The 12,727-nt window shown below is 43.6% G+C and overlaps 2 protein-coding genes across 2 annotated transcripts; one reads left to right on the plus strand and one right to left on the minus strand.

The window, feature by feature from the left end:
- The first annotated feature begins 414 nt into the window (after positions 1-414).
- LOC133898424 (probable receptor-like serine/threonine-protein kinase At5g57670) lies at positions 415-4,360 on the plus strand. Its single transcript, XM_062339115.1, has 12 exons — positions 415-673; positions 759-850; positions 1,337-1,455; positions 1,702-1,823; positions 1,908-2,103; positions 2,494-2,699; positions 2,821-3,075; positions 3,162-3,319; positions 3,415-3,494; positions 3,584-3,719; positions 3,818-3,967; positions 4,066-4,360. Exons 1-12 carry the CDS (start codon positions 508-510, stop codon positions 4,183-4,185), a joined length of 1,800 nt encoding a protein of 599 aa, XP_062195099.1. The 5' UTR covers positions 415-507; the 3' UTR covers positions 4,186-4,360.
- Positions 4,361-5,934: 1,574 nt separating this feature from the next.
- LOC133899550 (zinc finger protein CONSTANS-LIKE 3-like) lies at positions 5,935-7,158 on the minus strand. The gene has a single exon (XM_062340547.1). It carries the CDS (start codon positions 7,083-7,085, stop codon positions 6,219-6,221), a length of 867 nt encoding a protein of 288 aa, XP_062196531.1. The 5' UTR covers positions 7,086-7,158; the 3' UTR covers positions 5,935-6,218.
- Between the last annotated feature and the right edge of the window lie 5,569 nt (positions 7,159-12,727).

Below are 12,727 nucleotides of genomic sequence, written 5' to 3' on the forward strand. Positions count from 1 at the left end.
TACACCTAAGTAAGATCAAATCGGGTACCAGCTTCAAGTACACCTCAAGTGAATACTGCAAAGATCCAATCAGAATCAGGCAACAGTCAGGCAGTCATGTCCTCGGTTGGCAGTTGAAGCACAGTGCTCTGCTTATCCGATCCCTCTACCGGTCTTTGTACCTGCACGCATCTTCTGTCCTAAGCAATCCCATTTTTGTAGTCCTGCCATGCATGGCAGCTCACTCTCACTCCCATGGTGGTCGCCCACAGGCCATAGAGGAGAGCGAGCTAATGGAATGGCCATCAGTGCCTCCATCTAACTAACCACCTTTTCACTGCACTCCCCTCCCGTACCTATCACCATGCATGCAAAGGTTCCATCCATCACCTACAAATCCCTGTCGCTGTCCTGACCGTCGCCGTCGTCGTAGTTGTTATCGCCGCCGCAACAAAGGGTGCCAGTGTGCCACTAGCTGTCTGTCGGTCAGCTAGAGCTAGGTGAGTGAACGAGGAGAGTGTTTAGAACATGGACACCATCGAGGAGTGCGGCGATGGAAGCCAACACCTGTGCCTGGGATCCAGGATACTGGTGGGCGTGCCGGACAACTCCCGGGGATGCTCGGAGCTGCTGTCCTGGGCGATCGGCGCCGTCGCCAGGGCCAACGACTCCGTCGTCGCTGTGCATGTCCTCGGTATGTGTGTCAGTGTGTGTGATGTCCGTAGCTGTAGCTGCTCTTCTTGTGTCAGGTGTTCATGGCTGTGGACTGTGCCTTGCAGGAGGGAAGGGGAGGAAGAAGAGACTGCAGAAGGCAAACGCGTTCGTCATCTACATGCTAGGGGAATTCGTGGAGGCGTGTGAGGCCAAGCAGGTGAAATTGCAATGAAAACAACACGCAATGCGATCTTCTTCTTGTTTTGATTAGACTTTGGTGATTTCCTGGTTCCTATGTAGATGCACAGGTGATGTCAGAGTTTAGTTCTCCATTCTTTTTCCTGATTGCCTTCTTCTTACATATTTTCTTCATTTTCTATTTATTTCGGTGAGATTCCTTTTTTCAAATTCCATCTGTGGACCAGTGCAGTGGAAGCTTGAAAGCAAAGTTTGTGCCTTTTATGGTTAGTTTGGTGTTCCTTTCTGTCAGGTTTGGCATGTATCTTTGCAGCTGTTAGTTGAAGTTGGGCTAAAAGGTGCCATGCTCTGAGTCTGTCTTTTTTGCTTTCCATGTTCTTTCTTGTACCTGTTTCCACAAGTAGTAGTTTTGGGATGATGTACTGTCGTTAATGGTGACAATCATGTTAAACAACTACATTATGAGATAAATTTGTAACCCTTTTATTTTGTTTTCTTTTCTTAGATCAATTTGGAGGCTAAGGTGATTTGCAGTTCAAACATTGGGAGAGCCCTGACCCAAGAAGCTGCATTGACTGATGGAAACATCCTTATCGTTGGGAGATCAAGAAATGCATACGATAGGTAATCTCAGCAGGCTGCTTCAATTCCCATGTTAAAATACTGAACTGAAATTCTCGTAAAGTGTGTGATCTCAGGTTAACTATAATTGTTATGTAATATGTAGTCGATATGGATCACAAAGTAATTTCTTTTTGAAAAGTAGATTGCAATTTAATTCAAGCTATCCTTTATTCAAAGTCACTAAGTGAAACAAATATGGTTAACTAGAAGCCTAGAAGACTGAAGTTACAGTTACAACCATAACAGGAGCCATTTAGAGATTGCAAACTACTGCTTCATGCATGCTCCAAAAAGTTGTTCAGTTATTGCTTTTGGAAGGGAAGGCCTACCGCAAAGTAGTACTCGGTTGAAGTCTCAATCATTCGATGGTAAGATCATTTGGTTAGTTTTTTTTTCTTTTTCAACTGCGCGATAAACATGCTTGTTGGTACTAATTCTGAAACTGGAAGCAGCAGACAGAAATATCTCCTCAAGCTCAACATGGAGCAGAAGATTCCCACCACTTCAGAAGCTACTCAGATCAAACTCCACGCGGAAGTTGGTTCAATCTACAAACGAAGGTGTCGAGGACAAGAGCTCACCGAGAGCGGTTCTCGACGAGCCAGAGGAAGGGGAGCACCAGGTCACTGAAGAATGCTACAGCACATCTAGCAACGCAAGGAAAAATTTATCGATAAAATTTTTTTATCGGAGGTTAGCGGTAAACAGGATTATCGGATTTATCGGAATTATATCGGCGATGGACAAAATATTTCGGACAAAATTTGAAAAAAAAAGCTTAATTTATCTAGAAAATCACATAGATTGCATCCAAATTATTTGACTAAATAATAACATATAAATAAATTAGGATTGAAGGGGGTGGTCCAGCGGCCTGCGGGCCGACGTTTTCTTGCTCGCGTGTTGGATTCGGAAATCAAAATATGCCAAATTCAAAAATTACCGATATTTTTGGCCGATAAGTAAATTTACCGGTAATCACCGACAAACAGGATTATCGGGTTTATCGATTTTTTTTCAGCGATAATTTTTTCACTGTAGCAACGAGGTGAGCCGGCGTGGCCACAATGGCATATGGAGGAGGTTGTCGGACATGAAGCTCTGGATTCCGTTCCTAAGGACAATCAACGATGATAGTGCGAGGGGCAGCGATGTTTGTTCGACGTATGCTGAAGATCAGAAGCCTGCATGGAGGTGTTTCAGCTATCAGGAGATTTCAGTGGCTACCAATGACTTCCATCCAGGTAACTCTTTTCAAAGTACTTCACTAAGTTTTCAGAATTTCTTTTCTGCGTAATGTAAAAAAAAAGTTAGCTGAATTTGATATAATGTAAGACCGTAAATCTTTTATATGGTTTCCTGTAGATAACATGGCAGGAAGAGGAGGGTATGCAGAAGTATACAAGGGCGTCCTATCTGATGGCCAATGTGTAGCTGTGAAGAGGCTGGCGAAAGGCAAGCCCAGTGAGCAAAAGGAAAAAGAGTTCCTAGCAGAACTCGGGATTCAGGGGCATGTATGCCACCCAAACACATCTTGTCTACTTGGATGCTGCGTTGAGAATGGGCTGTACCTGATATTCGAATTCTGCGCAAACGGAACTCTAGCATCGGCGCTGCACGGTACTGAATTTCAGTCAGTGATATTATTCAGAGCTAAGGGGAAATTTTGTCGGTAACTATGTGACAACAGAGAGCAAATTTTACAGGGAAGAGTGGGAAAATCCTTGAATGGCCTTTGAGGTACAAGATTGCGGTAGGCGTTGCAAGGGGCTTGCAGTATCTGCATATGTTCTGCAGGCATCGGATCATCCATCGCGACATCAAGGCCTCCAATGTACTTCTTGGTGATGACTTTGAACCTCAGGTAAACCAAATTTCTTACTGAAAATGGCCTCCTTATATGATCCAAAGAACAAAACAATTTCTCGAGTAGCAACAAGAATGTCGTCGCTGGAACAGATTTCAGACTTTGGACTAGCAAAGTGGCTCCCCAAGCAGTGGACTCATCACTCTGTCATACCCATAGAAGGAACATTTGGGTAAGAGAACTATATGCTAATATCCAAAGTAGTCATACTAACATATTGCATCAACAATGTTTTCAAACATTTGCATGAATCTTGAACAGGTACTTGGCACCAGAATATTTCATGCATGGCATTGTCGATGAGAAGACCGACATATTTGCTTTTGGGGTTCTACTGCTGGAGATAATAACTGGAAGGAGACCTATTGACTGCTCTAAGCTGAGCCTTCTTCAGTGGGTGAGCGCTATGAGTAGTGAATTGACTCAAATGATGGGGATAGGGACTATAGTCACCAAACGACAATTCACATGTTCGACCATTTTCTTGCTTTCCAGGCAAAGCCACTTCTGGAGGCTGGGCAAGTGACTGAACTTGCCGACCCAAACCTCGGCGATGATTATGACAAGGATCAACTGAAGAGGATGGTTGCCGTCGCGTCCCGCTGCATTATGCGACCGGTGATGTGGCGGCCCTCGATGGCCGAGGTACCATTCATCAATTTACTAGCTGAACTGATCTGATTCGCATGTTGCGAAATGTTGCTGATGGCCAAATGTCACTTGCTCGACATGTCATCTTTCAGGTTCTGCATTTCCTGTCTACTGATGATTGTCTGAAGGAGCCCGAGAAATGGAACATTCCGGAGGACGAAGTCGACGATATGGAGGATTGCACATTGTTTTCTGAATCCTGTTCTCCATGATAGCCTTTTCTTCTCGTTTCTCTTTCATTTGTTATTAGCATCCCTTTCTTCTCATGGTGTTCGTGCTATCTTCTATGTTTGTTCTCTGGTTTTTGGGGTCTTAGATGCTTGGGATTTAATCTTGTAATTTAGGAAGGAGATTTTGAGTATGTATCCAGTGCCGGTTCATATATAGCATAAGAGATTGCATTTTCCTAATATGCACGACAATGAAATACGTAACTGGAAGCATGGCTATGCGCGTTACCTGATGCAGAGGCTGGAATATTATTCCATTATCAAAAACGAATTTGTAACTGGAAGCCATTACTGAACTAACCAGTTTTTATGATTAACAAGCCTTTTTCTGATGGGGTTATAACAAATTAATTACTCTAAATAGCATGGACTTAATTTTGAACGCAAGCCTACGGTAAACTAAACCTAAAATAGTGGATGGAAGATATAGGATGACCTGTTTAAAAGCAGCAAAAGCATATCTTTGCATTGCCATTACTGCAAAACTGCAAATGCAAGAAAGTTTTGAGATTGAGAGGACAACACACAGCAGTAGGAGTATTTAGCTTCATGAAGTCCAATGCCCAATCTCTTTTTTTATCCTCTGGAGTCTGATTGGGCCTAAATCTGCCCAGTGCCCAACTCAACCTTGAAGTGATGTAACACATTTTGCAATCTGGAGAAATGCAGGTGGATGAACACTCATGGTTACAGGTACAAACAGCCACTGACAGGTGGACCTAAGACGTAGTAAACTGAAAGAATGCAATATGCAATGCATCGCCATCCAAACATCACCAGAACAATAGAAAACTTATCATATGGAAAACATCACACAAACCCAAAATGTACGTACTCTTACCATGACTCGCATCGTTACCTTAAGAAACTAAACAAAGAACCAATGATCATGTCACGCTCCAAAGTTCATCACAAAAATTGGAGCCATGAATCATGTAAGCTATTTGTTCATAAGAAATCACATAGGATTTATTATCTTAGCACCGAAGACAGAGCATCGAAAACTACATGTGACCAACTACATAAGCTTATTTGGTCAGCCACATGAGCTATATTAAAAATACATTAAACACCTAATTCACTGAGTAAAAGGAATTGTTACCATCGAACATCCATATTATCATCTAGAAAATAGCGATGGCAGATTTTCACCACGAATTAACAACTGCAACAGTGAGGTACGTATGATATCATACAGAGCTAATTATTTTACAACAGAAAATCAAACCACAAAAACTACTGGTGAACAACTACAAATCAATGAATTAATCCCTTAGTTCACCGATTGACCCATAGAAAATATGCATCGTCGCTTAAAAAATAGGGATGGAGGTTTGGAGGATCGTCACCACAATTGTTGGTTGCAATGATGACAAAAGAAAGAAATCACTACAGAACTAATTATATTGAAAATCAAATCACGAAAATTTTCTAGTGAAACAACTACACAATACATTAGTCCCTAGCTCATCGATTGACCCATCGAAAATCCGCATCTTCATTACAAAAGATAGCTATGTTGATTTTTGCCCGCTATAATGACATGATAACGAAATCACCGCGGAACAGAACAGATTATCTTAGTATAGATGATAAATACACTACTACGGGCGAAAAACCACAGCTATCTTACAATAGATTTCACTGATGGACCCAACGAAAATCCGCATGATCATAAAAAAAAAATTCGATGGCGGATTTTCACCACAATTCTTGTCCACAGAGAAGGCATAAGAAAGAAATAACCAGGAAACTATTATCTCAGAATAGAAATTAAACCACGAAAACTAAGGGTGAACATCTACATAAGCTATCTTAGAATACATTGATTCCCTAGTTCACCGATACCCATTGAAATTCCGCATCATCATTTAAAAATAGCGATGGCGGATTTTCACCAGGAATATTGACCACAACAATGACATGACACGAACAAGAACAATGGCGCCAATAGCAGACATGGCGCGCGCCCTTTTCTTAACTTGTTTCAAGCTGGGCGAGGTGTCTGGAACTTTCTAGAAGCTTGGCACGACTCCGTAGGCCGCAGAGTCCACGTAGAACCCTACGCCGTCGCCGCGGGCGTCGTCGGAGAAGGAGAGCCAGAACTTGGCAGCGTCCGTGGCCCCGCTCGCAGCGGCCGTGGCATCGTCGTCCGATGAGGCTGCCGCGGCCCCGGCAGCGCGCTTGACGAAGCGGCCCTTGATCCTCGGCCGCGCCTCGGCGTAGGCCTTGCGGGACGCGTAGCGGATGGTCTTCTGGAACCTGCGGTTCTTGCGCTTCTCGCGGTACCGCCTCACCCTCTCCTCCCGCTCCGCCGCCGCAGCCACCAAGGCGGCGGTGGCCGGGACGACGACGGCTGCCTCCGCTGGCGACCACGTCGTCGTCCATGCGGACAGGCCGGGCTGCGCCCACAACGGTGCGGCGCCGTGATGCACAGGCGCCACGCCGTCCGGCAGGTGGCCGGTGCTGCCCCTGACGCAGGCTGCGAGGTCGACGTCGGAGAGCAGGTCGAACAGGCTCCTGCCCTCCACGCCGCTGTCGCTGGTGGTGAAGCTGGCCGACGAGCTGCCGTGGGGGCTCCCCTGCTCCTGCACCTGCGCAGGCAGCACCGGACACGACGACGACGCGTCCACGTCGTCGGCCGCGAAGAGATCATCGTACACGCCGGATGCCGCCGCCACGGCGGCCCCGGCCGCGGCGAGCGGCACTCTCTCGTGACGCGACGCCAGTGGGTTGGCTGCGTGCACGGCGGCGTCGCAGGGGCCGCAGAGCGCCGCCGCGTCTGCGGTGCAGTACACCGCCGCCGCACCGCCGCAGACCGCGCAGGCTCCCCTCGCCGCGGGGCTCGTGCAGCCTTCGCTACCCATCTCCTTGCGCTGCATAGGCTTTTGGGATTACTCCTCTTGTTTCCCTGAACTGTGCTTTGTGTGTGTGGGAGTAGTGGGAAATGGCAGTGAGCTGCTGAGCTGCATAAATAGGGAGGGAGTCAGGGAGAGGAAGGCATGGAGGAGGCGGGAGCTTAGGGAAGGTGGAGTTGGTGAAGCGCCTATGAGGACACGTGGAGCTCTAATGGCCAAGAGAAGTAAAGAACTTTGTGCTGAGGGAGAAGAGGGCATAATTTAGAACGAATAGGTACGTGTATTTAGGACTGGCAATTGAATTTATGGGTTTGGGTACTTACGAGTTTTAAATTTAATGGGTTTAAATTTAGATCTAAATTTTCACTCATAGTTTAGGCGGGTTGGGTACTCGAATCAAGTTAGATCGGGCTTAGGTTTTGAATTTCGCCTACGAGTCGGATCGAGTACTCGTGAAATCTTATATAGGTTATTTAATTTTTACTTTTCACTGGCCCATTCGATCTACTTACCAGCCTAACTGCCCATCTATCCTCTCTATCCATCACTCCTCCCTCTCACCGGCCGATGCGTGGCAGCCCAACAGGCCAACACTCCTCTCTCTCTCTTCTCTCTCCATCTATCTCTCTCTCACTCTCCACCAGTTTGGACTCCCAGCGTCGGCCCCCCATTGCCGCCACTCTGCCGTTGCCTCACCCCCTCCCTGGCGCCTCCCTGCCCTAGCCTGCCCCTTCCCACCCCCGTCTACCCCCTCGTCGGTGTCGCCCTACTACACTGGTCCACCGAGGCCGCTCTGCCGCTGCCCCTCCCCCTCCCTAGTGTCGCTCAACCACACCAGCCCATCACCACTGCTCTGTCGTTTCCAACTGCCCTGCCCTCTCCCTGGCACCTCCCCATCCTGGGTTGCCCCCTCCCCAGCGCTGCTTGACCACGCTAGCCCACTGTCGCCACTCCGCCCCCTCCCTGGTGCTGCCCCGCCCCGGCCTACCCCTGCCCCGGTGCCGCCCCGGTGCTGACCCGCCTCGCCCGACCACACTGGCCTGCCACTGCCCGACCACACTGCCCTACCATGCCCCCACCCCGTCGCGGAAGCTCTGGCCCCTGGACCAACCGTTTGCGTTGAACAACCACTCGACGTTGTGGGTGGTGCTGGTGATGTTGGTGTGTCGCGCTGTCCCTTCCCTGAGCCATAGCGATCGCTTTTGGCGTTGTTCTTTTCTCTCACGTGTGTGTGAGGTGAGATTCGATGGGTGTCCAAAACACGACGGGCACCCGATGGGTTAGGGTTCAAGTTCTCATTTTAACCCATTTGGGCATTTGGGTTCAGGTTGGGTTATAGCTAGCGGGTTTCGAGTCGGACATAGTTTTACTTGACTCAGACCCGACCTGACCCATTGCTAGCCCTAGGTGTACTATGGTAGGTACTCTTGTTCCTATTGTAGAACACAAATGCACACGGTAGGAAGTGGCCAAGAGAAGTAAAGAACTTTGTGCTGAGGGAGAAGAGTGTGTAATTTAGAATGAATTGGTAGGTGTACTATGGTAGGTACCCTTGTTCCTATTGTAGAACACAATTGCACATGGTAGAAAGTGTAGATTGAATAAATAGGAAATGAGTTCATTGATCGATTCATTGATACAAGTGTTACATATATACAAGAGATTGGGGTGCATGTTGTGGGAGGCAACCCCTCCCCAATGGGTGGCTATTTGATAACCGCCATGGGCGCTTGGATAAAGATGAGATCAACCGTAACACTTTCTCTGGATCGAATCATCATTCGTATATTGATTAATGAAGAACTCTTTTAAAAACCCTATGGGAAGAATATAAGAAAAACATAATTATAATATGCCATCGAAAACTCCTTAAAACCCTATGGAAAATATTAGGAGAAAATGATATGGTATATATATGCTTGTAATATATATATATATATATGTGTGTGTGTGTGTGTGTGTGTGTGTGTGTGTGTGTGTGTGTGTGTGTGTGTGTGTGTGTGTGTGTGTGTGTGTGTGTGTGTGTGTGAGAGAATGATAATCATTAACATGTTATTAGGGATTTACTCCTTTGAGCTTTGCAAATCTTATAGTCATCTCATACCAATTTTGTGAATGGAATAAATATATTGGTAAAGACCTTGTGAATAACTCTGTAAGATTATCACATGATATCGTTTGCAAAGTATCTATCTCTCCATTTTTTGTAATTTATGAGGATAAAATAGTTCTAAGAAATATGCTATGTGAGATTGCACTTTATATAATGTATAAGCATTTGAGCAATACAGGTAGCATTATCTTCATAGATAACGATAGATGATTCTGATGATCCAATACCACATGATTTTTTTATGTGGTTAAACATTCTGTGAAGTCATGCACATTCACATGATGCTTCATATTATTGTGATTATTTCATAATAATTAGTGGAGTTAGTCATGAGAGTCTGTTATGATAATTTCACTTAGAAGGTTGTTCCACCATATATAAGAATAAAAAGTCTATCTATAATATGGTATTATAGGGATTAGATAAATAGCCAGTATTTGCATATCCAACTATAGTCGTGTCTTGGGTTTTCTGATAGAATAAACTAAGATTATTTTACCTTTGAAATATCTGAGGATATTATTTACTTCTATTTTTTTGGAGTTGCGCTATGTTTAGTTAGTAAGTTATCTGCAAATGCAATATCACGCTTGATGCAATTTGTAAGATACATTAGTGCTCCAAAGGTACTGAGATATGAATGGATATTTATCCATTTCAGTGGATTGAATGACCATAGATGTTTTTATGATATATTCATATTGAATTTTTTTTCAATATCTTCTGGATATATGTAGACTAGTATACAAGTATTTTTGAAGGAATATGCTTAAGTTGTAGACCCAAGTAAAATTTGATTTTACCCAAATATTACAACTCAAATTCTGCCTTAAGATAATTGCAAGATTTTTGTGTATTTTCGATGACATTGAGATCATCGAGATGATACAAAATCCAGTTAAGGATTTCTTTGTAAACACATATAAGCAATCATCATTATTCGAGTAACCCTTCTACAACAAGAACTCATTCAGTTGGTTATACCATATTTTGTTCGACTGTTTTAAGTTATAGAGTGACTTTACACAATACATATTGCAATTTTCTTTAGAGTTTGGAATTTAAATTTTTTAGGGACTTTTGTATAGATTTCTGAATCAAATGACCAGATTCTACCAATAATATTAAATATCAAAACATTACTCCACTCATAAGTAGAGGTTATCTTACATCAAAATCAATGTTGGGTCTCTACGTGAACAACTTTGCTACAAGCCTCACTTTGTATCCTACCATCTCATTATTTTCATTCCGTTTCTGAACGAAAACCCATTTTGATCCCATTGGAAAGGTATTTTTGGGAGTATGTATTACTGATATAAATACCCCTCTTTTCTTAAGCAAGCATAATTCTACCTCAATTGCATCCTTCCATTTGATCCAGTCTGAGTGCTTTAGACACTCTATCATGGTCTTTGGTTCTGGATCTACCTCAAGGTTTTTAGCTATTTTGAGGAGAAATAAAGGTCGATAATTGTAGTCTTTCTACTATGTGATTCTTCCGAATCAATATAATTTATGAATATTTTATTTACCTCTTCCAACTCCTCTTGATTTCTCACAATAATAGAGTTAGGGTGTTCTGATATCCCAATACCTAAAGTAGTGCACACATATGTGTTGGGTCTTGGATGTAGAGCATCCGTAGGCCTTGGATATTGAGTATCCATAATATGTCTATCAAGTTCAATACCTAAAGTAGTGCACACATATGTGTTGGGTCTTGGATGTAGAGCATCCATAGGCCTTGGATATTGAGTATCCATAATATGTCTATTAAGTTCAGTTTGATCTGTATTTATTGTTTTGGAAGTTAACTTTTTTTTCTTTCTACGGATGATTTTAACAAGTATTGTCCCTTGTGACCATACTTCTCCTTCTCTTATTTTCATTTGGGAGTTGAGTGGTTTTCTTATGTACCTCCACTCCTTATGGTGCATTGAGTGCGATGATATGATTTAGTGACACTTTTGTTGTCAGTAAATGCATCTGACAGATTATTTACAATGTATTGCAAATATATGAATTAATGAAGTTCTTGTTCATATTTTTTTAGTACATGGATCTGAGGACTAATTACCTTTATGTAAGGACTAAATGTATGTGATATTCAAATCTATTTCTTGGTATTCTTTGTGGTACTTGTGATCCCACTCTAATGCCTGAAAATTGCCCTTATCAACGTATAGAGCTATGAATAAGTCCCCTGATAGGGGCTTGAGGTATTTTATGATTGACGGATAATTATACATTATATGGATCTCCAATTTTATATTAGTGTCTATTGATGTATGTTACGGTAGTGATATAGGTAAGCATATAATGTAACCAATTTTTCGTAAACGAGACATACTTATTTGATTTCTATGTACTAACTGCAACAGGGAAGCCATATGATATGTAGTTGGTCTTATTTAAATTAAATATGCGGCGTGTAAGATCGCATAACCTCTAACATGAGGATGGTAAATTGTAATTCTAGAGTAACGGTCGTGAACAACTCTCTTTGATGAGAGATTTTAGCTAGACCATTTGGAGTGCACACATAAGGTACTTAATGCTCTAAATTAATGCATAAGGACATACAATGATCATTGAAGGTCTGTGAAGTAAATTCAGTGGCATTGTCCATTGTAATGGATTTTATCATGTGTTCAAAATAATTTGTTCATAATTTAATAATTTGAGTAATAAATTTATATATGTATCTATGAGCATCATAAAGTATCTTAATGGTCAAAATAATGGTTGAATAAGACCACATATGACATATATCTCCATGAATGGTTAAAGAAAATTGAGTGGCTCATATTTAGTTTTAAGGTAAGAGGGTCTTAAAATTAATTTTTCTATGGCACATACGATGCTCACAAATCTGAGAATTTTAGGAATTTTGAAACATTGATATTGTGACCAATATAATTGTTGATAATTTTTCTTATCATCCCTAAATTCAGATGACCAAGGTGATCATGCCAAATCTTGAATTTATCAAGGTTCTGAATAGTATCTTGAAAGCAGCATGTGGTATGAGATTGATGTATGTATGATACAATCCAGATGGTAGGAAAGAAATTTTCTCAAGCATTTGCTTGTCATATCCGTTGGATTTGGTGAGAAATAAATATGCATCACCTCTAGGCTCTGCCACCGCCTTAGCTTTTCGTGCCCTAGCATGTTGTCATTCGACTGGCCACGCTAGAGCCATGTCGCCACCTTGGGTTGACCGGGCGCCGCCTCTGGCTGCCGAAGGAGCTGGGCATCGCCGGTTGCCATTCAGATGGCCACGGCCGGTTCACGTTGCTTTTGTGGGCTGGCTAGTCTCCTGGGGGAAGTGCATCGCCGGTTCACACCTGCCCGTCGGGTGACCATCGGGCCCCGTTGTGCCACGCCATCGGAGGGCGGATGAGTGCTGCTAGAGGGCAGAGTGACACCATGGGAGGGTGGGCACCGATCGACTGACCACAACTGCCACCATGAGGGCGTGGCACCGCCGGGTGTGGTCGGCTGCCACCGCCTGGGTGTTACCGAAGCTGCATAGCGGGGGAGCCAG

Source organism: Phragmites australis, chromosome 18 (genome assembly GCF_958298935.1).
Source record: "Phragmites australis chromosome 18, lpPhrAust1.1, whole genome shotgun sequence".
Lineage (NCBI taxonomy): Eukaryota > Viridiplantae > Streptophyta > Magnoliopsida > Poales > Poaceae > Phragmites > Phragmites australis.

Excerpts from the sequence above, each read along its gene's own strand:
- LOC133899550 (XM_062340547.1), bottom strand. The coding sequence starts at position 7,085 with ATGCAGCGCAAGGAGATGGGTAGCGAAGGCTGCACGAGCCCCGCGGCG.
- LOC133898424 (XM_062339115.1), top strand. The coding sequence starts at position 508 with ATGGACACCATCGAGGAGTGCGGCGATGGAAGCCAACACCTGTGCCTG. Across the intron at positions 2,104-2,493 it reads GAAGAATGCTACAGCACATC|TAGCAACGAGGTGAGCCGGC; the intron begins TAGCAACGCAAG and ends ATTTTTTCACTG. Across the intron at positions 2,700-2,820 it reads TACCAATGACTTCCATCCAG|ATAACATGGCAGGAAGAGGA; the intron begins GTAACTCTTTTC and ends GGTTTCCTGTAG.